Here is a 25,297-nt window from a genome sequence, read left to right as displayed (position 1 = left end):
TCCTATACTAAGTCAAGTGTGTGTTTTTTATCTTGGAGTTTATAAAATGCATGTCTTCTGGAAAACAGGCAATCTGCTCAAAGTGTTTGTATGTCCAAATAATTTTGCAGTTTAGCCTATTTAAAACTCTTTTTCTTCTTTTTTTGTAGAAAATCTTAACCACTGGTGATATCAACAAAGATGGGAAGCTGGATTTTGAAGAATTTATGCAGTACCTTAAAGACCATGAGAAAAAAATGAAATTGGCATTTAAGAGTTTGGACAAAAATAATGATGGTGTGTCTTTATTTTCTATTCATCACCAGCTATGAAGAAGCCCTTCTCATACTTCTAACAGTATAAAACAATGTGTTTTTGGTCTCTCTTTTTTTATTTGGCAAACAATTGTTAATAGTGTGTGTGTACTTGTTTTTCTTAGTGAAGTGATTTTCTATAGAATTTATGTCTTAGTGAAGAAAAGACAAAGACATAGCTTTGCCTACTGAATTAAAAACTGAGTAGGGCGGTTTATAAGATGTTCTCTATGGAGTATTATGCCAATTTGACTTAAAGTTATAGATTAAAAATAGTTATGTTTCCTTGCTCTCTGGGCAAGAGATATTTATTTTTATTCGTATATATTCTACAATTTAAAATGTTAAATATATTCTAAATATAAAATGTTATATATTCTGAAATTAAAAAAAAATTTCAAATTGTCTTACATTTAATAGTCTTTTGAAAGAATCAATTTAGAGCAACTGTTCTCAGATCATGGAAATTGGGGAAAAGTACTAGATAGACATTTAAATATGTGTCTTCTTTTCTTTTATAATTAAGCAAATTCTACCTCCAGTGTGGGGCTCGAACTCACCACCCTGAGATGAAGAATTGCATGCTCTACTAACTGAGCCAGCTGGGTGCCCCTAAATATGTATCTTATGACTGGAATTATGCTTTCACTATTTAGATTAATAGTTTGGAGTTAATGGAGTCCCACTGTGTAGAGCAAAAACAAGTGCCACAGTAGGAGAAAGGGAGGGGTCATGAAACCCTTATCACTCAAGGCAGCCTTTGATAGGAAGTGAGAATTTATTTTTTAAAAATTATAATGCATAAGAAACTTCATAAAAAAACTAAAATGGATCCTCAAACCCCTTCCTATATATGAGTAGTCAGGGCCATTTAATTCACAGACTTGTTATTCAAGAAACACATTAAATATATTGAGGAGAAAATATAGTTCACAGTTGGGGTGGGCAATTTTTTTGGTAAAAGGTCAGTGGGTAAATATTTTCGCTTTGTGGGCCATGTGGTCTCAGTTGCAGCTACTCACCTTTGCTGTCATAGTGCAAAAACAGCTCTAGACAAAATGTAAATGAATGGACATGACTGTGTTCCAATAAAACTTTATTTATAAAAGCAGGCAACAGGCCTCATTTGGCTTGAAGGTCATAGTTTGTTGGCCCCTCGTTTATACTGAATATAAACTTTAGTTAGGTATAAAGTAAGTTTCTTCAAACAACTAAACCTTTGAATGAATTTGATGATGGTTCAAGTCTGTGACAGTCATCTAAGAAGCTGAGTTTGAGGTGGAAACTAGTCCGATTCGAACATTTGTTACCTTCTCCTCTAAGCCTTACACATTATATGTCCCCAAGTCTAGCCTTAGTCCAATCTTTTAGCAAAATGCAGTTCTTACTATCAGCTTTACTTCTCTACAAACATTCATCCTATGTTGAACCTATTACAGTTCAGTCAAATAGGTAGGACTGTGTGTATAGTGTTAAGGCAGGCAGTTGCTGGGAGATGGAACCCCCTCAGGATCATCTGCCAGATAAGCAGAGGTGAATCATCCCAGTATGTAAGTTGTGCACATATCAGTTGTTCATTCCAGAAAATTCTAAATGATCCAGAGGAAATAATTAAAGGTGAAATTTTATGGTACATTTGTAGTAAATGAAAACAGTTTTCCCTTAATATATCTTGTTTGTAGATTTTGAGATAGTTTCTTATTGTAAGTTCATATTTGTGTTTATCAGGCTTCTTTTTTTTAATAGACTCTGGAGACTCTATTCTCATATATGTATATATATATATATATATATATATATATATATATATATATATTTAAAGTTCATTTATTTATTTTGAGAGAGAGCTAGTGAAGTGGGGGAGGGGCAGAAAGAGAATCCCAAGCAGACTCCGCCCTGTCAGTGCAGAGCCTGATGCAGGGCTCAAACCCACAAACCACGAGATCATGACCTGAGCCAAAATCAAGAGTCAGCCGCCTAACCGTCTGAGCCACCCAGGCACCCCTGTTTATCAGACCTCTTAAAGCAAAGCATAGTCTTTCCTCATTTGTGGGTTCTATATTTGAGAATTTGTCTACTTGCTAAAATTTAACTCCAGAAGTAATTCCAAAATCAATGCTTATAGCATTTTTTCAGTCCCTCACGGACATGTGCAGAGTAGCAGCAAATTTCATTTGCTTGACAAGCACATTTCTAGCTGAGAAAGAAGAAAGTGATGCTCTGCTTTCTTGTTTTAGCACTCCTACTGTAGACAAGTGTCCTTCTGCAGTCTACTTAGTGCCATGGTTTTTTGTTTTTGTTTTTTGCATTTTTGTGCTTTTTGTTGGTGATTTTGCTGTTCAAAGTGGCTCCCAAGCATGGTGCTGAAGTGCTGTCTAGCATTCCTGAATGCAAGAAGGCTGTGATGTGCCTTAGGAAGAAAATATTAGATAAACTTCATTAAGGTATGAGTTGTAGTACTAATAGCCGTGAGTTCAATTGGTATCGAATCAACAATATAATATGGTATTATGTAGTACCATATATTTATATACACATATAACAAGATTTTATATTGACAAGGCTTTGTATTGATTGATTGGTGAAAATATTGTGGTCAGAGGCTCACAGGAACCTACCCCTGTATTTCCCATAGGAATAATGGCTCAGTATTTGATAATTCAGGGATTATAGTGACCTTGTAGAACATAACTGCCATGAATAATGAGAATCGGCTGTATTTAAGAGTGCAATTATAAAGGGGAACATTCAGGGGTGCCTGGGTGGCTTAGTTGGTTAAGCATCCAACTGCCGTTCAGGTCATGATCTCATGATTTGTGAGCTCAAGCCCTGCGTCAGGCTCTGTGCTGACAGCCTGGAGCCTGTTTCAGGTTCTGTGTCTCCCTCTCTCTGCCCCTTCCCAACTCATGCTCTGTCTCTCAAAAATAAATAAATGTTAGAAAAAATGAAAAATAAAGGAGAATATTCAGAGTGGTATATAAGGAATTTCATTGCTAACAAATAGATGCCTCTAACTGTTCTTACATTGTTCAGATTCTCGTGTTTCTCTTTTCCTCTCTCCAGGAAAACTCTCCAAATCCTGGGATTTCTTTTTTTTTTTTTAATTATTTTTTTTAATGTTTATTTATTTTTGAGAGAGAGACACACAGAGCATGAGTGGGGGAGGTGCAGAGAGAGAGGGAGACACAGAATCCAAGGCAGGTTTCAGGTTCCAAGCTGTCATCACAGAGCCTGATGCAGGGTTTGAACACATGAACTGCGAGATGATGACCTGAGCTGAAGTCAGACGCTCAACTGACTGAGCCACCCAGGTGCCCCTGAATTCTGGGATTTCTTCAAAGTCCTTCTCTTAGATGAAGTCTTTCCTTTCATCGCTAACAGTCATTTTTGTCCTCCTCTTTTCCTGGAGAACTTTGCCATTAGTACTAGTTTGGCATCGGACCCTCTCATGCTTTGTTTTGTTTCATCCTATTTCATGTATATCGATGTTGGGATCATGAATCTGTGAGTTGCTTGAGGGGAAAGTAGTATTTAATGCTCCAGTTTATTGCTTCTATTTTCTCTTTGTTCCTTTCTTCATAGTCCTCTCATTCTGTCTATAAACATGCTCTGATTTCATTAATAATAATAATTTTCCTTCTTCCACTCTCCTACTATCCCTGATTTCTTTATTTTTACTGCCAGATTTCTCAAAGGAATAGTCCCCACTCTTGGGCTTCGTTTGGTCATTTTCTACTTCTTTTTAAGCCAGTGCAATGCATCTTTATGCATATGAGATGCCTACTCATTTATCAAAGTATAGAAGTGCAAAGTTGTGAAATGAATAGATCCTAGTTAATGTAATTTACTTCAAAGTTAGAGTGTCTTGATTTGAATCTCAGTTCTGCTGCTGCTTAATGCTACTTGATCATGCCACATAAGCTTTCTTCTTTAGATGGCATATCATTATTCACCTACGAGGCTTTATGATTTTTGAATGAAATAATGTCTATGTACTTGTTTAGTCTATTTGTTAAATTTTGAGCTGGTGTGGAAGTATGTATTTAAGCAAACCTATAACTCACCTAGATTCATAAAAATTTTGCCTTACTGAGTCCAAGACTTTCCATTACTAAATGAGAGATGTAAAATTCATGATTTCTAAGATCCTTATCAGTTCTGAATCTGAGTTTATGCTCTTTTTAATTTTTTAAAGGAGTAATTGAGGCTTCTGAAATTGTCCAGTCTCTTCAGACATTAGGTCTAACTATTTCTGAACAACAAGCAGAGTTGATTCTTCAAAGGTAAGCTCTTTCTCTTACTGACAATTGTGGGGGGTTCCTTGATGTTAATTTTATGTTTTTTTTTATTATTTTTAAGATTTTAATATCTTATATTAGAGATCTTCATTTTAAGTATAGCTTAAAACTCCCTACATCTTACCATTCCTCATGTACATTCAATATCTTTCTTTGTCTTCCTTTTAATTTTGTATGAACACGTGTAAAGCGTAGGAGTGGAGGGTGTGCCTGGCTGCTCAGTTGGAGAAGCGTGAAACTGAAGTCTCACACACCCGTATCCTACCTTCTGACCCCTCTTCCAAATTTTACGTAGTGTTTCTCCCACTCTACTTGCTTTTTGACTTACGGATCTCTGGCCCTTTGTTTACACTGGTTCCTCAATATCTTGATCCATTTCCTTCCACTTTTTCACGCCTCCTTTCTCCCATCCCCAAACCATCCTACCAGTTGCCTTCTTTGCCCCAACATTTGGGCTATTAAACATTTCTAGAGAAAAATGAGACTGTATAGATTAGTACTCCTAAAATGCACAGCCTTTATTCTCTACCAGACATTCAGGCTGAAGCTTTGTGTGTCTGTGTTCCTGGCCACCCTTGTCTTCCATTCCCCACAGTGATTCTAAATGTTTACCGTGCTATTCCCACCTGCCACTCTCTGTCCATTCTCTGTGGCTTCAAAGAGCAAGTTCAGCTAGGCATGGATGAAATCTGTTGACTCTGCTCTCTCCATGTTTCTTTCAGTTCTTTGAATTCTCTAAAAGTCTTTTCCAACTTTGGAGACTTTCACTTGTAATTCTCACTGCTTAAGGGAATAAATGCCTCCCGTATGTTTGACTTCAGTCTTCATGTCAGAGAGATCTACCCTGTCTAAATCAGTCCCCTCCACCCTACAGCAGTTTTATTTATTTGTGCAACTTATGAAGTTGCTGGTTCATCGCTCTTACAGGTTGTAACCATAAGCTCATTTGTATAGCTTAGTGTTTAGAAATACAGTTTCTGAAGTTAGAAGGCCTGGGTTGAAATACTATATTCTGTTTTACTTACCACGCCTGTGACCTAGGACAAAATACTTAGTCTCTCTCTGTCTATAAGATGGAGACAATAGAAAGTATATAGGATTGTTTTAAGGATTAAATGAACTTACTTGGGAAGTGCTTAGAACAATGCCTAGCAAATGCTCCATGAATATTAGCCATTACTTGCTACTGTTCAGTGTCTGTTTTTCCTGCTACACTGTAAGCTTTGAGGGCACAGACCACTTCCATCTTGTTAAGTGTTCTACACTCAGCACCTTGCAATAGTGGGCCCTCAGAAAATATTGAAGAATGTGTTAAAGAATGAGTAGAAGTCATCCTAGTGAAAAAGAGTAGGGGGAAGGACATTCTAGGTAGAGGGAGAGACCTGTGCAGACATGGAAGCGTGTGAACACCACACTCAGGAAATGGGTCAGGCAGTGCTTTTCAGAATCCTCTCCAGACCACTGGTGGTCTTTGTTTTAGCTAGTGGTCTATGAGCTGTTGGAGTGGCCCATTGGAAACAGCCATGAATATAATAATAATGAACAATTTCTGGGATTTAAGAAAAAGAACAGCTGAAATAGTAGACAATAATAGTGAGACCAGAGAGAATAATTTGTCTTAAACTGTTATACGATCCTTATTCTTAGAAGAGGGAGATCAAATAGTATCTTTAGATTTTGTTATATGTATCTGGCAAAAATTCAAGGTAAACCTTGAAAGTATAGGAAGAAACTAGTTTCAGGCAATTCAACAAAGAAAGGAGGAAAACAATTCAAAGAAAAAAATGAGAACAAAAGATAAGATGGGAGAAATAAGTTCACGTACAACAAAACCCTGTCAAAATGTACCCTGAAAAAATGTTAGGTCCTGTTTTCTTTTCACTTCCATTCCCAAATGGGGCAGGTTAAATAAAGTTATTATCTTTTTGGGAGGTGTAGCATGGGAGAAGAGTAGGTTAGAAGGTTATTGCCTCTGATAGGTCAGGATTTTCTCAGTTTAGTATACAATATGGTGGGGACAAATAATTTCAATATTTTTGTAGTATTGTGACAGAATACACTCATTGAAAAATATTAATGTCACAGTGGCATGAAACTATATTTTTATGCTCCCTACTTATAGTGGATTTTTAATGTATATCAAACTAAAAATTAACATAAGATTTGTATGAACAGAAAGATTGTCAGATGAAAGAAAAAGTAAAACAAAATCCTGCAAACTAAGTGCAAGCTGCTGTAGCTAAATAATATCAGATAAAATTATAAGGTAAAAAACATTAGTGGAAAATAAACTGTCACCACATTTAAAATTCACAAGGACATAAAATTTTAAGCTGGTTAATAGAATTCCAGGGATAAATTGACAAATCCTTCATAGTAGTGAGAAGTTTTCACATAGGTCTCCCTGTACTTGTTAGATCAAGCATAGAAAAAAATTTAGTCAAGATGGAAGAGAAATAAATAAGCTTGATTTAATGGGTGTACAATAGAACCTTGCACCAAAAAATTAGAAAGAAAAATTTTTTTCTCAGGTACGTATGGAGCATGTATAAAAATTGATTTTATAGTAGTCCATAAAACCAGACTCAATACATTTCAAAGAATTGGTATCACAAAGACCATCTTCTTTGACCACATATAGGTATTTAGAAGTTAATAGCAGAAATAAGTTCTAAAAATATCATGGGTTTTGGAAATGGTATATACTTCTCAATAATTTTTGGGTCAAAGAGGAAATCATAGTAGACATTCAAAGATACTTCGACTTGAAAGAATATCACATATGAAAACTTGTGAGATATAGCTAAGGTGGTACTTAGAGGGAAATTTATAGCCTTAAAGCTTGTATTAGAGAATTATCAAGGGGTGCGTGGGCTGCCAGGTCAGACCCGTGAGGAGACCAAGATAATCTACAACCTGGATGGGCGGGAGATGTAGTACCTAGCGGAGCTGCCCCTGCTCTCCGAGAGCGTCACTTTGACGGACTTGAAGGGCATTCTGCAGCGAACCAGCTCTATGTTCTTCTTCAAGGCTATGGACCACGGATTTGGAGTGGTGAAGGAGGAGCTGTTGAACAACAGTGCCTGGCTGAGGTTGGTGTCCGCTGATGGCTTGCACCCAGAGCTAGCTCCCTTCTGTGCTGACAACCCACTGTAACTGCCACTGCCCATGGAGTGCACGGGACTCTGGGGACTCCCGGCCCTGTCTTTCCACTCTTGTGCTGGTGGGGGCAGCCAGGAAAACCTGGACAGGGACACAGAGACAGACTCTTTGGTGTCTGCTCAGCATAAGCGGCCATGAAGGAGGGATGGCCCAGAGCACACAACCCAGGTAAACAGAACTGCAAAGGTGGAGCAGCGGCAAGAGCCAGGGGGTTGGAATAGCCCATCCACATTATGAGCAGTGAGGTGGAGATGACCACCTTCTTCCATTCGGATGAGGATGACTGCACCTGCAGGTTCAGCAGCTCCACAGAGGCAGTGCCTCATACCGAATGAGAAGACCAGCATTAGTGGTGGCAGCAGGAGGTTTTGCAGTTTGAGTGGTCCTGATCCTTCAGCAGATCAGGAGTCCTTCATGGATTCCACAATGTCTCTCAACATCATCACAGTCACTCTCCTGGAAAAGTAGCTTTCTGGGCATCTTCACTATGGGCCAAGGCAACAAGCATGGTGATGGAGGCATCTACATTGGCTCTGTCATGAAGGCTAGGGCTCTGATAAACACGTCATGCCAGGAGATACGCTGTTACAGGCAAGCTGGATGAAATTTGGGAACATGAATAATGACAATGCGGTCCGTGTTCTTCTGGAGACTGGGCACAGACCAGGCCCATCACCCTGACTGTAGCCAAGGTGGTAGGACCCAGGTCCACATGGCTGCTTCACAATGCCCAGGGGCAAGCCCATGCAACCCACTGACCCTGCAGCCTGAGTTTCCCACACTGCAGCCATGACCAACACCTTTCCTACGTATGGTATGAGCTCCTCCCTGAGCTCCATCACCTCCACTGGCTCTTCCATCACCAGCTCCAACCCCGACACAGAGCGTCTGGACCACTTACACCTGTCCATCCACAGTGACATGGCTGCCATCATCAAAGCCATGGCCTCCCCAGAATCTGGGCTGAAGGTCTTAGCCACATGTGGCTCCAGATTACCATCCTCAGTGCCTTCATTGGCTTGGATGTGGGGGACTGTACCACAGTGTGGAAGGCTTCACTGACTGGTAGGAGACCAGCAAGTATGCCAGCAGCCTGCTGAAAGTGACTTCATCTGCCACACTGTCAACAAGGTCAACTTCTCTGGGCAGTGCTACTACATCTTTGGCAGCCTTTGTGGCAACATGGTCAGCGTGTCCCTCCATGATCACAATGGCTTCAGCAGAGCCTCTGACTAGGACATGCCAGGCCCCTTTGCCACATCTGGGGGCTGCTCCTGGATCCATGGATTCCCTTACCAGTACCTGCTGCCCTTGCACCCCTACAACCTGCACCCGGGCTTCCCAGAGCTGGGGTACAGCTATGGTGGGGGCAGTGCTAGCAGTCAGTATAGTGAAGACAGCTGGAACAGTGGCTCCAGCCATAGTGGCAGCGACTGGTGGAAGGAGAAGGACCTGAAATTGGGGGGCAACAGCAGCGAGTGGGACCACACAATCCACAGTAGCCTGCAGGGCTGTGGGAGCCAGCGCCCGGTCAGCATAGCTGCCACAGCCAGCACTCAATGACCAGCAGCCTGTGCAGCCACTGCATACATCTGAGCTACGGCCCCCTATGGCATTCCTTCTTTCTATACAGTTCCCCCATGCTGATGTGCCTCCACTACCTATGGCCCTGGGGCCCCCAGGAACCCTCCAGGCAAAGACCTGGCCTCCATGTCCACCAAACTGACCACTAGCACACAGTCCTTCCGCATGGCCATGGGATACCCTAGTAAGTTCTTTGTAGATGTGATGTGAACTGGGCCCCTCCCCTGCTTCCATCCCACTCCTACCCAGGGCCAGCCGTGTCCCTGTCTTCATCTTTCCATCTTTTTTACTTTGTCTGGTACCTGAAAGGGAAATAAACAAATAAATTCAAAAGAAAATAATGAAGGCTGAAAATTAGTGTGCTAATTTAAAGGAAGAAACCAGAATATTCTCAAAGAAGGTAGGAAGGAGGAGATAATTAAGGAAGCAGTGGAAACAGAATGTAGAGATATAGTAATAGGATGAACAAAACCAAACATTGGTTATTGGAAAAGACAAACTTCTGGAGAGATTGATAAAGAAAAAGAGAAATGAAATATAAATAATGTTTGATTGCAAGTAGACACGTCAGAAATTTTTCAAAGATAATAAAATATCATGGATAATTTTATGCTAATAAGTTTGAAAACATGAAATAGAAGAATTTGCAGACACATGTAATTTACCAAAACTAAATCAAGAAGAAATAGCCAACAGTGCCTAAGCAAACACATTACACCAGTAGTTAAAAATTTTCCCATAAAGAAAACTTTAGCCCTAGATGATTCTCATAAACTATCAAAGAACAGATCTACAAATATATGTAGAATGTACAAGAACAGCATTTGACCCATTCTGTGAGGCCATTATAATTTTAACAGCAAAGGCTGACAACTAATGAAAGAAGGAAATTATAGGCCAGCATCACTTATGATATAAATACAAATATTTTAGAGAAAATATTAGGGATCTGCTAGCTGTATAGAAAAAAAATTAGCTGTACATAGAAAACATAATGGACCACAATCAATACTTTTAAAAGAGCAACTTAAAATTTATTTTAAGTTCAAAAGATATTAGTGTCTAGATTTTTCTTTTTTTTAAATATAATTTATTGTCAAATTGGCTTCCATACAGCACCCAGTGCTCATCCCAACGAGTGCCCTCCTCACTGCCCATCACCCCCTTCCCCCTCTCCCCCACCCTCCATCAACCCTCAGTTTGTTCTCTGTACTTAAGAGTCTCTTATAGTTTGCCTCCCTCCCTGTCTGTTTGTAGCTCTTTTTTTTCCCCTTCCCCTCCGCCATGGTCTTCTGTTAAGTTTCTCAAGATCCACATATGAGTGAAAACATATGATACCTGTCTTTCTCTGACTGACTTATTTCACTTAGCATAATACTCTCCAGTTCCATCCATGTTGCTGCAAATGGCAAGATTTCATTCTTTCTCATTGCCAAGTAGTATTCCATTATATATATATAATAAATATATATATACATATATATAAATATATATATGTATATATATATATATAAATTACATCATCTTTATCCATTCTTCAGTTGATGGTCATTTAGGCTCTTTCCATAATTGTTGAAAGTGCTGCTATAAACATTGGGGTACATGTGCCCCTATGCATCAGCACTCCTGTATGTATCCCTTGGGTAAATTCCTAGCAGTGCTATTGCTGGGTCATAGGGTAGTTCTATTTTTAATTTTTTAGGAACCTCACGCTATTTTCCAGGGTGGCTGTACCAGTTTGCATTCCCACCAACAGTGCAAGAGGGCTCCTGTTTCTCTACATCCTCGCCAGCCTCTGTTGTTTCCTGAGTTGTTCATTTTAGCCACTCTGACCGGCATGAGGTGGTATCTCGGTGTGGTTTTGATTTGTATTTCCCTGATGATGCATGACGTTGAGAATCATTTCATGTGTCTGTTGATCATCTGGATGTCTTCTTTGCACAAGTGTCTGTTCATATCTTCTGCCCATTTCTTCACTGGATTATTTGTTTCTCAGGTGTGAAGTTTGGTGAGTTCTTTATAGATTTTGGATACTAGTCCTGTATCCGATATGTCATTTGCAAATGTCTTTTCCCATTCCGTCAGTTGCCTTTTAGTTTTGTTGATTGTTTCCTTTGCAGTGCAGAAACTTTTTTATCTTAATGAGGTCCCAATAGTTCATTTTTGATTTTAATTCCCTTGCCTTTGGAGATGTGTCAAGGAAGAAATTGCTGCGGCTGAGGTCAAACAGGTTTTTTCCTGCTTTCTCCTCTAGGGTTTTGATGGTTTCCTGTCTCACATTCAGGTCTTTCATCCATTTTGAGTTTATTTTTGTGTATGGTGTAAGAAAGTGGTCTAGTTTCATTCTTCTGCATGTTGCTGGCCAGTTCTCCCAGCACCATTTTTTAAAGAGACTGTCTTTCCTGCTTTGTCAAAGATTAGTTGGCCATACATTTGTGGGTCCAATTTTGGGTTCTCTATTCTATTCCATTGGTCTATGTGTCTGGTTTTGTGCCAATACCATACTATCTTGATGATTACAGCTTTGTAATAGAGGCTAAAGTCTAGGATTGTGATGCTTCCCGCTTTTGTTTTCTTCTTCAATATTACTTTGGCTATTCGGGTTCTTTTGTGGTTCCATACAAATTTAGGATTGTTTGTTCTAGCTTTGAGAAGAATGGCAGTTGTATTGAATGTGTATATTGCTTTGGGTAGTATTGACATTTTAACAATATTTATTCTCCCAGTCCATGAGCATGGAATATTTTTCCATTTCTTTGTGTCTTCTTCAATTTCCTTCATAAGCTTTGTATAGTTTTCAGCATATAGATCTTTTACATCTTTGGTTAGGTTTATTCCTAGGTATTTTATGGTTCTTGGTGCAATTGTAAATGGGATCAGTTTCTTTTTTTATTTTTTTTATTTAAAAAAAAATTTTTTTTTCAATGTTTTTATTTATTTTTGGGACAGAGAGAGACAGAGCATGAACGGAGGAGGGGCAGAGAGAGAGGGAGACACAGAATCGGAAACAGGCTCCAGGCTCTGAGCCATCAGCCCAGAGCCTGACGCGGGGCTCGAACTCACGGACCGCGAGATCGTGACCTGGCTGAAGTCGGACGCTCAACCGACTGCGCCACCCAGGCGCCCCGGGATCAGTTTCTTTATTTCTCTTTCTGTTGCTTCATTATTGGTGTATAAAAATGCAACTGATTTCGGTACATTGATTTTGTACCCTGTGACTTTGCTGAATTCATGTATCAGTTCTAGGAGACATTTGGTGGAGTCTGTCGGGTTTTCCATGTAGAGTATCATGTCGTCTGTGAAAAGTGAAAGTTTGACTTTGCCAATTTTGATGCTTTTTATTTCATTTTGTTGTCTGATTGTGGATGCTAGGACTTCCAACACTATGTTAAATAACAGTGGTGAGGGTGGACATCCGTGTCCTGTTCCTGATCTCAGGGGGAGAGCTCTCAGTTTTTCCCCATTTAGGATGATATTAGCTTTGGGCTTTTCTTAGAATACTTGATACAGAAAAGCTGTACCTTTTTCCAAATTGGTAATGATTCATTGCCATTGAAACTTGTCAAGAAACTTGTCAAGCTGAGCATCAAATTTATACCAAAGAAAGAGCAAAGGCCCAGGAATAACCAAGACATTCCTGAAGAGCTGTGAGAAGCAGGGACCTGCTCTGCCAGATACTGATTGTTATTAAGCTATAGTTAAGACAGTGGTGGTGGTACACAGATAGCCAAGGTGGTACGTGGAACATAATATCCCAGAATCAGACCCATCCATATTTAGGATTTGTCACACAGAAGACAGGAAAAGGGAAAGGAGAGACTATGTGGTATGTGGGGCTAATGCATCTGGTTGTCCGTGCAGACACATGTGAAACTGGATACCTACCTGACGCCAGACACAAAAATCAACCTAAATGTCAAAGTTAACTGGGAATACTTATAGAGGAAGAAAAGGAAATGTCTTTATCTCATGTAAGGAAGGATTTATTAAAAAAAAAAAAAAAGACACAAAAGGCAGTAGTGCAAATAAAAAGATTGATAAATTCAGCTATATTAAAATTAAGAGCATCTTTTCACAGATACCATAAACAAAGTGAACAAAGAGAAGGTATCTGCTAACTTATAACTTGAAGTATAAGAATCAACTATATAAAGAACTGTACATGTAAAGAAAAAGACACTTAATGTAGTAGGAAAATGGGCAAAAGACAAACAGGCATTTCAAGTAAAAGGAAACCTGAATAGCAAATGAATATGGTAAGGGATGGTTGACATCATTAGTGATTTGAAGAGAAATGCGATTTAAACCACAATGAGACTATTTTATTTAAGTTTATCAGTGTTCTGTGGCTTTAAGCTCCAGAATTTGGAATTCATGTATACATTCAGTAAATATTCTCTCTGCTAGGCTGTTCTAGACACTTGGGTCATATCAGTGAACAAAATCAACAAAAATCTTTGCCTTGTGGAAGATACTTATGAAGGCATGTGTGGGAGGTGGAGGGGTAGGGTCAGATGATAAACAATTGCATTAAAATGGAAAATAGTGGCTATAAGTATTGCAGCCCACAACAATGTTATAAACATAAGTAGTAACTAGGACTCTCATGCACATGTGGAATGTTAATACCCATGTGCTGAGACAAATGAAAGTTTAAATATAATTTCACACATGGAAGTCAAAATTAGAAATTGGCACTAGAAAACATGATAATAAATGCCTGAAAATTACTTTTTATTTGACTGCCATCTTTATGTATCATTTTCACACAAATTATAGAATAAATATAAAGTTTGGAGGAGACACTCAAACTTTTCTTCAGAGACATTCATTAATTCAACAAATAAATGAGCACCTTCTTTGTGCCAGCCACTTAGGTCTTGAGTATAGATAGTGAACAAAACAATCAAAATCCTGGCAGGCAACAGAGTAGATCTTAGGAAAAAGCTGGTTAAATGACACACTATGAAGACACTTGTAAAACAAGCAAAAAGTTAATGACAAATATCTAAGACTACAGTATATTAATGTTACATGTTGAAGATGAGGTACCCAGATTTCTTAAGATTCAAAAGCCCCAATCAGCAAGTTAGATTTTTTTTTATAAATACTGCTAATTTTCTTAGCTTTGAGGAAGTTAGAGAAGGAAATTGATAGAATATTTTGCGTATATTCCCAAATCACATCCAAATATTTTAACAGAGCGTTAAGAAATATCTTTCTGGAGCACCTGGGTGGCTCAGTTAGTTAAGCTTTGGACTTTAGCTCAGGTCATGATCGCACAGTTCATAAATTCAAGTCCTGCATCGGGCTCTCTGCTGTCCATGCAGAGCCCATTTTGGATCCTCTGTCTCCCTCTCTGCCCCTCCTCTACTTGTTCTCCCTCCCTCTTCCCTCCCTCCCTCCCTCTCTCTTTCTCTCTCTCTCTCTCTCTCTCTAAAAAATAAACACTTTAAACAAAAAAAGGAATATCTTCCTGATCCAGTGCAAGAAAAAAAGATAGATCATAAATCTATTCATTTCCCTCCCAATATTTAATCTTCAAGCTTTAGTGTTTGATAGCTCACTGATTAGAGTTTGACACAGTGCCAAAAGTAGTCTTCAGTGAGAGCTCTCTAACTTTGGGACCCTTCTTTATCTAAATGATTAAAACTATCTAACAGAACATCAAAAACTTGCTGCCATTTCCAACAATCTATTATTGTGAACTGGAATTTTTTAATAAGAATACTGAGTTTGAAAAGAAACTATCATTCTGCAAAATGGCCAATAATGTTTTACTTATAAATTTTATTATTTTTTTTTTAATTTGCTTCTTTTTATTTTCAGTATTGATACTGATGGGACAATGACAATAGACTGGAATGAATGGAGGGACTATTTCTTATTTAATCCTGTTACAGACATTGAGGAAATTATCCGTTTCTGGAAACATTCTACTGTAAGTATGCTATGTGCATTACATTATACTTCCTTGTAAGCCACCCAGGCATCCCTGAAGTTCACGTTATTGTTAAATCTGCTCCCTAAAGCAATGGGAACTCTCTGAGGGAATTTTAATTTTTCTAATGGGTTTGTCTGCTATGCTTATTCGTGGATTTCAGTAAATTTTATACATAATAAATAAAGTCTAGGGTTCACATTGCTGCTGGTAGCAATGCCTAAACTTAAATAGAACATTATAAAATGATTGATGATTAATGCCTCATTTCTATGAGTATAGAAAATATATTAGTAGTTCAGTTGCCTAGATAAATTTTCTACTTATGTGAAGTTATATTTACATAATCAGACTCTTACTGTATCTTTGGAGATAGTCGATAACAGGTGAGGCTACAGTCATGTACTCATTTTATTGATAGTAAAATTAAGAAAGAGAGGGTTACTACTATAGTGTAGCCTCTTATCCCTACACTCCTACCTATAAAATCTTTTACACCAGAAGCACTTAGCTAATAAAGTTGTAGAAATACTATCATTATAAAACTCAATTTATCTCAAGCTATATTTTTAATCTATGGTGATGTGAGTAGGATGAAGGATTATTTTTAAACAGTATTTCCTTGTTAGCTAAATTTTATAAAGAATTTGTTGCATGTTTTAAATGACAAGTCTATAAAAATATTTGTAGACAGTCTGTATAGCAGATGAGTTTCGAGGTGTTCACATATATAGCTTTAATTTTTATTTACAGGTCTATAGCATATATCATGGTATAAAGAATAATGTGGCTAGAATTTTGAGATAAAGGGAATATCTTTGAAGAATTGACAAACTAATTTCTTTCTGTAGCTAAAAAGGATTCACAACACTTGACAAAAGGCTGATCTTTCATTCTAACTTAGACCAAGAAGAGAAAAGTTGTTCTGAATCCATTAAGAAAGAAAGGTGTAGTTTTTGGTTTTGTAATTTGTAATTACTGTTAACTTTCATTTCCTGTGAAGTGATACTGTACTTCATTTAGTGTGGATAGTCTATTTATAATTATATGCTCAAATTAGTTCAGTGTACTTTTTTTTTGAATAAAAAAGTTCTAAATATTTTTATTCTCTTCTAGTAATCTACTGTACTAAAATATTTACTTGAAAATTTTTGCAGCTTTTGCATTTGTTTTTCTTTTTTAAGTTAAATCCTGAAGTTAGTTAACATATAGTATAATAATAATTTCAGGAATAGAATTTAGTGATTAGTCACTGACATGTAACACTCAGTGCCCATCCTGACAAGTGCCCTCCTTAATGCCCATCACTCATTTAGCCCATCCACCACCCAACATCCTGCAAGCAACCCTCAGTTTGTTCTCTGTATTTAAGAGTCTCTTATGGTTTGTCTCCCGCTCTGTTTTTATCTTATTTTTGCTTCCCTTCCCCTATGTTCATCTGTTTTGTTTTTTAAATTCCACATATGTGTGAAATAATATATTTGTCTTATTCTGACTAATTTCGCTTAGCATAATACCCTCTGGTTCCATCCACATTGTTGAAAATGGCAACATTTCATTCTTTTTGATCACTGAGTAATATTCCATTGTAGATATATACCACATCTTCTTTATCCATTCATCAGCCGATGGACATTTGGGTTCTTTCCATACTTTGGCTATTGTCGATAGTGCTGCTATAAACATTGGGACACACGTGTCCCTTCAAATCAGCACTCCTGTATCTTTTGGATGAATACCTAGTAGTGCAATTGCTGGGTCATAGGGTAGTTCTATTTTTAATTTTTTGATAAAGCTCCTTACTGTTTTGCAGAGTGGCTGTACCAGTTTGTATTCTCACCAGCAGTGCAAAAGAGATCCTCTTTCTCCACATCCTCGTCAACATCTGTCATTGCCTGAGTTATTAATTTTAGCCATTCTGACCGGTATCAGGTATCTCATTGTGGTTTTGACTTGTATTTCCCTAATGATGATTGATGTTGAGCATCTTTTCATGTGTCTGTTAGTCATCTGGATGTCTTCTTTGGAAAAGTGTCTATTCGTGTCTTTTGCCCATTTCTTCACTGGATTCTTTGTATTTTGGGTGTTGAGTTTGATAAGTTCTTTATAGATTTTGGATGCCAATCCTTTATCTTATATGTCATTTGCAAATACCTTTTCCTATTCTGTTGGTTGTTTTTAGTTTTGCTGATAGTTTCTTTCGCTGTGCCGAAACTTTTTATTTTGATGAGGTGCCAATAGTTCATTTTTGCTTTTCTTTCCTTTGCCTTCAGAGACATGTTGAATAAGAAGTTGCTGAATCTGAGGTCAAAGAAGTTTTTGCCTGCTTTTTCTTCTAGGATTTTGATGGCTTCCTGTCTTAACGTTTAGGTCTTTCATCCATTTTGAGTTTATTTTTGTGTATGGTGTAAGAAAGTGGTCCAGGTTCATTCTTCTGCATCTTGCTGTCCAGTTTTCCCAACACCATTTGCTAAAGAGACTGTCTTTATTCCATTGGATATTCTTTCCTGCTTTGTCAAAGATTAATTAGTTGGCCATACATTTGTGGGTCTATTTCTGGGTTCTCTGTTCTGTTCCATTGATTTGTGTTTCTGTTTTTGTGCCAGTACCGTACTGTCTGGATGATTACAGCTTTGTAATACATCTTGAAGTCTGGCATTTTGATGCCTTCAGGTTTGCGTTTCTTTTTCAACATTACTTTGGCTATTTGGGGTCTTTTCTGGTTCCATACACATTTTAGGATTATTTGTTCTAGCTCTGTGAAGAATGCTGGTGTTATTTTGATTTGAATATGTAGATTGCTTTGGGTAATGTCAACATTTTAACAATATTTGTTCTTCCAATCCAGGAGCATGGAAAATTTTCCATTTTTTTTGTTTCTTCTTCATTTTCTTTCATAAGCTTTGTATAGTTTTCAGTGTTTATATATTTCACCTCTTTGGTTAGGTTTATTCCTAGGTATTTTATGGTTTTGGTGCAATTGTAAAAGGGGTCAATTCCTTGATTTCTTTTTCTGTGCTTCATTATTGGTGTATAGAAACGCAACCAATTTCTGTACTTTGATTTTGTACCCTGAGACTTTGCTGAATTCATGTATCAGTTCTAGCAAATTTTTGGGTGGAGTCTTTTGGGTTTTCCACATAGAGTATCATGTCATCTGCAAAGAGGGAAAGTTTGACTTCCTCCTTGCCAATTTAGATGCCTTTTATTTCTTTGTGTTGTCTGATTGCTAAGGCTAGGACTTTCAACACTATGTTGAATAACAGCGGTGAGAGTGAACATCCTTGTCGTGTTCCTGGCCTTAAGGGGAAAGCTCTCGGTTTTTCCCCATTGAGGATGACATTAGCAGTGGGTCTTTCATATATGGCTTTTATGATCTTGAGGTATGTTCCTTCTATCCCTACTTTTTTGAGTTTTGTGTTTTGTTTTTTTTTTTACCAAGAAAGGATGCTGTATTTTGTCAAATGCTTTTTCAGCATCTATTGAGAGGATCATGTGGTTCTTGTCCTTTCTTTTATTAATATGATTTGCAGATATTGAACCAGCCCTGCAGCCCAGGGATAAATCCCACTTGATCGTGGTGAATAATTCTTTTAGTGTATTGTTGGATCTGTTTGGCTAGTAGTATCTTGTTGAGGATTTTTGCATCCATGTTCATCAGGGAAATTGGTTTGTAGTTCTCCTTTTAAGCGGGGTCTTTGTCTGGTTTTGGAATCAAGGTAGTGCTGGCTGCATAGAATGAGTTTGGAAGCTTTCCTTCCATTTCTTTTTTTCTGGAACAGCTTCAAAAGAATAGGTGTTAACTCTTCTTTAAATGTTTGGTAAAATTCCTCTGGAAAGCCATCCAGCCCTGGACTCTTGTTTGTTGGGAGATTTTTGATTACTGATTTAATTTTCTCACTGGTTATGGCTCTGTTAAATTTTTCTATTTCTTCCTATTTCAGTTTTTGTAGTTTATATGTTTCTAGGAATTTGTCTATTTCTTCTAGATTGCCCGATTTGTTGGCATATAATTGCTGATAATATTCTCTTATTATTGTTCATACTTCTGCAGTGTTGGTTGTGATCTCTCCTCTTTCATTTGTGATTTTATTATTTGGGTCCTTTCCTTTTCCTTTTTGATCAGTCTAGATAGGATTTTATCTATTTTGTAAACTCTTTCAAAGAATCAGCTCATGGTTTCATTGATCTGTTCTACTGTTTGTTTTTTTTTTCCTCAAAATCATTGATTTCTGCTCGAATCTTTATTATTTCCCTTCTTCTGTTGGTTTTGGGCTTTATTTACTGTTCTTTTTCCAGTTCTTTGAGGTATAAGGTTAGGTTGTATATTTGAGACCTTTCTTCTTTCTTTAGGAAGGCCTGGATTGCTGTATACTTCCCTCTCATGACCGCCTTTGCTGTATCCCAGAAGATTTGGACTGTCCTGTTTTCATTTTCATTGACTTCCATGTATTTTTAAATTTCCTCTTTAATTACTTGGTTAACCCATTCATTCTTTAATAAGATGTTCTTTAATCTCCAAGTATTCATGGTTTTTCCAAATCTTTCCTTGTGGTTGATTTTGAATTTCATAGTGATTTTGAATTTCAGTGGTATGAAAATATGGATGGTATGATCTCGATCTTTTCGAATTTGTTGAGGGCTGATTTGTGACCTGGTATATGATCTATTCTGGGGAATGTTCCATGTGCACTCAAGAAGAATGTGTATTCTGCTGCTTTAGGATGAGATGCTCTGAATATATCTGTTAAGTGCATCCAGTCCAGTGTGTCATTCATAGCCATTGTTTTCTTGTTGCTTTTCTGCTTACATGATCTGTCCATTGCTGTAAGTGGGGGTGTTGAAGTCCCCTACTATTATGGTATTATTAGCAATGAGTTTCTTTATGTGTGATTAATTGATTTATATATTTGGGTTCTTCCATGTTGGTGGCATAAATATTTATAATTATTACATCTTCTTGTTGAATAGACCCTTTAATTATGATATAATGCCCTTCTTCATCTCTTGTTACAGTCTTTATTTTTAAAATCCAGTTTGTCTGATATAAGTATGGCTTCTCCAGCTTTCTTTTGATAACCATTAGCATTATAGATGGCTCTCCATCCCCTCACTTTCAGTCTGCAGGTGTCTTTAGGTCTAAAATGAGTCTCTTGTAAGCACTTATAGATGGTTCTTGTTTTCTTGTCCATTATGATACCCTATGTCTTTGGAGCATTTAGTCCATTGACATTTAGAGTGAGTACTGAAAGATATGAACTTAGTGCCATTGTGTTGCCTGTAGAGTTGGTGTTTCTGCTGATGTTCTTTGGTCCTTTTGGTCTTTGTTGCTTCTGTTTTTTGTTTGTTTGTTTTCTTTTGTTTTGTCTTTTCTCCACTCAAAGAGTTTGACTTAAAATTTCTTGCAGGGCTGGTTTAGTGGCCATGAACTCTTTTAGTTTTTGTTTGTCTGGGAAACTCTTTGTCTCTCCTTCTAATTTTGAATGACAACCTTGCTGGATAAAGAATTTTTGGCTGCATATTTTTCTGAGTCAGCATGGTGAATATATCCTGCCACTCCTTTCTGGCCTGTCACGTTTCTGTGGTTAGGTCTGCTGTGAACCTGATCTGTCTTCTCTTGTAGGTTAAGGACTTTTTTTTCCCCTTGCTGCTTTCATAATTCTTTCCTTGTCTGTGGTTTTGTGAATTTGACTATGATATGCCTTGGTGATGGTCAGTTCTTGTTGAATCTAATGAGAGTTCTCTGTGCTTCTTGGATTTTGATGTTTGTGTCCTTCCCCAATTAGGAAAGTTTTCCACTATAATTTGCTCACATAAACCTTCTGCGCCTTTTCTCTGTCTTCATCTTCTGGGACTCCTATGATTCGGATGTTATTCCTTTTTAATAAGTCACTGAATTCTCTAAGTCTTGTATCATGATCTTTTGCCTTTGTTTTCCTCTTTTTTCTGCTTCATTAATCTCCATAATTTTATCTTCTGTATCACTTATTCACTGTTCTGCTTCGTCCATCTTTGCTGTAATGGCATCCATTAGAGATTGTATCTTGATTATAACATTTTTAATTTCCTCCTGACTAGATTCTATTTTTTTTTCTCCACAGAAAGGGATTCTCTGGTGTCTTCTATGCTTTTTTCAACCCCAGCTAGTATTCTTATTATCCTGGTTCTAAGCTCTAGTTCAGACGAAACTTCAGACTCTATGCTCCACTGTTTATAGAATCCTAGTGGTATTGAAACCCTCTCCTTTCTCCCCATCAATGGTTTGGGTGAAAAGATTTCTTGTTCAGTCACCTGTGAGTGTTTATACTCTTTCTCTTTCTCTCCAGCTACGTTCAAGGGGTGTGCTTTTCTTGTGCAATCCTGATGCACCACACTCTTCCCCTTTCTCTCTCTCTCTCTCTGTCCTCTTCCCACGAAAATGACTCCCTACCCTCCGTAGCCTTTCTGACCCCAGCTCACCTCTTCATGCCACGTTCCTGCCGAGTTCTGTGGCTCAAGTTACGTAGATTGTTGCGTTAGTCCCCATATCAGTTTCCTAGTTGTTCAAAACGGTTTGGTGCTGACCTAGCTGCATTTCAGGGAGGAGACAAGTTCAGGGTCTCCATGATGCTCCACCATCTTCTGTGGACTTTGGCTTAGTATACTTTCTAAGGAATGAAGTTGATGTTAACTATAAACTAACACATGATTCTTCTCCAAGAGAAACCTTCTGGAGTGATCTATTTTTAATTGAAGGGGCATGGGGATCTTTCCATTTAACAGGGTATTGACATAGGAGACAGTTTAACTATTCCGGATGAGTTCACTGAAGAAGAAAAGAAGTCCGGACAGTGGTGGAGGCAGCTTTTGGCAGGAGGTATTGCTGGTGCCGTCTCTCGAACAAGCACTGCCCCTTTGGATCGTCTGAAAGTCATGATGCAGGTGAACTTTATGATCTTGTGTCTAAGTTTCTCCTACATATTCTGAAACAGTGAGAAATGTGCTGGTTTGAAAAAGAAGTTTTAAAATTTCTTAGTAATATTCTTTCATACCTTAAAAAAGAAAGTATGAAAGCTCTATTTTTGCTATTAATCCCGAATTCAGGCCATGTAAGTATTTCAGTGTTCTGTAAAACCTTAAATGGTTGTGTGATAAACTTTTAGTCTTTGGCATTCTATGACTTTTCAAATGTTTAATGAGAAAAAAATCTCTAGGCCATTATTGTAGGATTCTCCTTAAATTATTTATATTTTCCTTCTGTTTTGTGTACTTTCTCAAAGTGGAATGTTTCTAAGTTTTAGAATCTGGGAACAGGGATGTGATTTTTAAAATCATTCTAAAGATAAGGTTAGTAGAAAAGACCTGGATTTATAGACTGACTTTGCTATTTACCTGCAATGTGGCTTTGGCTGATCAGAGTGGAAAGAAGGAGAAAGGAAAGGAATTGATATTTATTTGGTGCTCATTATGGTAACCCATTTAATCTTCATAGCAAGTGGGTATTATATTCTCACATTATCTCTGGAGAACCTGAGGCTCAGAGAAGTAAATAATTTTTCCTTTATAGGAAATTAGACAAGGAATGGAGTATCTTTGGCTATAGAGCTGTGGTTCTCACACCGCATGGAACCCCTGAGGTCTCATTTTCCTTCATCTGGGAGTGGGATTAAGAATATCTAACAAGGCTAGTTGTAAGAATTAAATGATTTAAAGTATGTGCAAATGCCTGATAAACTGGAAAACCCTACTGGAATATAGTAGTTGCTTAAAAATGAGTTTTTACAAGTTGTGTTGTCATACCTGTGGTCAACATTTTTTATACTTGTCATTAGATTTAGGTATAAAAACATTTCTGACAATATTTTTAACAGCATCCATTCAGAATGTACCTAAATCCCAAGATATATTTAGGGGTAAAAATAGTGCATTAAAGAAGAATAAGAAGGAATTGGTGTTTGTGTTTTTCTTTAGGAATGATAGTAAATTGACTTTGAGAGAGCTTGAATAAGCATTCATCTTTTCCTTTGTCATATTTTATTGTGAAGTTCATTTAAAATAAAATGGATACCTCTGGACTTTATTTCCTGCAAGTTCTGTGGGGTAGGTGGCTGGGGTTTTTCAAAATTACGTTCAGGTTCAATAATTCAGGAAGGCTCACAGAATATACTAGAAGCTTTAATACTCATGGATGTGGTTTATTACAAGGAAAGATACAGATTCAAATCAGCCAAGGAAAAAAGCATATAAGGACAAGTCTGGGAAAGCACCAAATGCAGAGTTTTTGTTTTCTTCTCCCTGTAGAGTTGCCATGTGTTATGTTCCAGCATTGATGTATGACAATATGCACAGTGTTGCAAACCAACCAAGAAAGTTCGCCTGAGTCTTTGATGTCCAGAGTTTTTATTGTGGATCGATCATATATTGCCCACGTGGCTGACCTTTATTCTTCAGCCCTTCACATATTGTTGTTCTGTTTTTTACAATAGCCACTCATTCAGTAGCCACTCATAACCATAACCAAAATGATCAGAAGAAGAGCTGATTTCTATAACTGTTTTTGGCTTATTAGATTTCGTCATTGTTATACAGAGGCAGTTATAAGGTCTAGTGTATTTAAATAGTGATCACATCTGTGGTATAAACCAAATATTCACTGGGTGAGGCAAGTGGTACATGTTGCCATGAATTTATTGCCTAGAGAGGCTTTGAGATAAGCCATTGAAGGTATTTTAAGTTTTGGTGGGAGGCTGTGTGCATTCCATTGTCTATGGCTCTGATATACAAAATACAAAATTGTTTTCACACCCATTTATATTTCATGGTGGTATTGCTTCTGGGGGGCGGAGAGATAGTATATTACTTGCAGTGTATTTTTAAAAGTCTCTTAAACTGAACTTGTTCACATTCCAAGGGCAGTTCTGTAGTCTAATACATACTTTGGTTCATGTTATCTTATTGTTGTCTGTAATAATTTTAATTTTGATCATGTCCTGTCTGCCTGCTTTCCCACACTAAGGGTACTGATTTTTCTTAGTTTTAGATTTGGAATCAGCCTCTACAATGTGGTAATAATTCTTCCCATCATTATATATTTTATGAGCTTTCTATATTCTATATTCTAGTTTTATTTTTTCTAGATTCTATTTTTAAACATATCTTCTTGCAGTAATAAATAGTGTTGAAATAAAGAGGGTGGTTTGTATGGTTACCTTAGAAATAGTAACAGTAACATGCCACCAGTATTTTGTATCACTCTGCTTTTATTTTTAGGTCCACGGTTCAAAATCAGGCAAAATGAACATATATGGCGGCTTTCGACAGATGGTGAAGGAAGGAGGTATCCGCTCCCTTTGGAGAGGAAATGGTACAAATGTCCTTAAAATTGCTCCTGAGACAGCTGTTAAGTTCTGGTCATATGAACAGGTAATTGTTATCACCTGTGGAATTTATTAACAAAGGGGAGTTAATAAACTGATTCAATAGCAGTGAACATACAGTGCTTTTTGGGTTCTTGTTGTAATGCATAATAATTTTCCACATCTACTCCAGGAGGAATTTCTTTTATAGGAGATTAGACTAGATAAACTCAAATTCCTTATGACTAAACTCTAGGACTTTTTTTTAATGTTTATTTTATTTTTAAGAGAAAGAACGTGAGCAGGGGAGGGGCAGAGACAGAGAGGGAGACATAGAATCCCAAGCAGGCTCCAGGCTCCAAGCTTGAACCCATGAACTGTGAGATCATGATCTGAGCTGAAGTCGGACACTTAACTGACTGAGCCACGCAGGCGTCCCTAAACTCTAGGATTCTTAATTTCATGTGATTTATTTTAAAAAAGACGTTTATTATTATTATTATTTGTTTTATTTTAGAGAGAGAACACATGAACTGGGGAGAGGGCCAGAGGGGGAAAGAGAGAGCATCCTAAGCTCGATCTCACAACCCTGGGATTGTAACCCGAGCTGAAATTAAGAGTCAGATGCTCAATTTGCTGAGCCACCAAGGTGCCCCTAAAAAAAAAAAAAAAAAAAAAAAAAAA

General features: G+C 37.6%; 1 protein-coding gene and 1 pseudogene across 1 annotated transcript in view; both read left to right on the top strand.

The window, feature by feature from the left end:
• SLC25A24 (solute carrier family 25 member 24) overlaps positions 1 to 25,297 on the top strand; it is a 65,631-nt gene that overhangs the window by 20,662 nt on the left and 19,672 nt on the right. Inside the window, exons 2-6 of the mRNA XM_040471161.1 lie at positions 150 to 276; positions 4,489 to 4,576; positions 15,167 to 15,278; positions 22,041 to 22,199; positions 24,528 to 24,680. Of these exons, the coding sequence (XP_040327095.1) occupies positions 150 to 276; positions 4,489 to 4,576; positions 15,167 to 15,278; positions 22,041 to 22,199; positions 24,528 to 24,680 (639 nt within the window). The remainder of the gene's footprint in view (positions 1 to 149; positions 277 to 4,488; positions 4,577 to 15,166; positions 15,279 to 22,040; positions 22,200 to 24,527; positions 24,681 to 25,297) is intronic.
• LOC121027597 (segment polarity protein dishevelled homolog DVL-3-like) lies at positions 7,669 to 10,354 on the top strand (annotated as a pseudogene).

The sequence above is a fragment of the Herpailurus yagouaroundi genome, unplaced genomic scaffold (genome assembly GCF_014898765.1).
Source record: "Herpailurus yagouaroundi ecotype Mexico unplaced genomic scaffold, PumYag 77, whole genome shotgun sequence".
Classification (NCBI taxonomy): Eukaryota; Metazoa; Chordata; class Mammalia; order Carnivora; family Felidae; genus Herpailurus; species Herpailurus yagouaroundi.
Note: the sequence above shows the minus strand (reverse complement) of the source record. Positions and strands in the feature narration are given on the sequence as shown.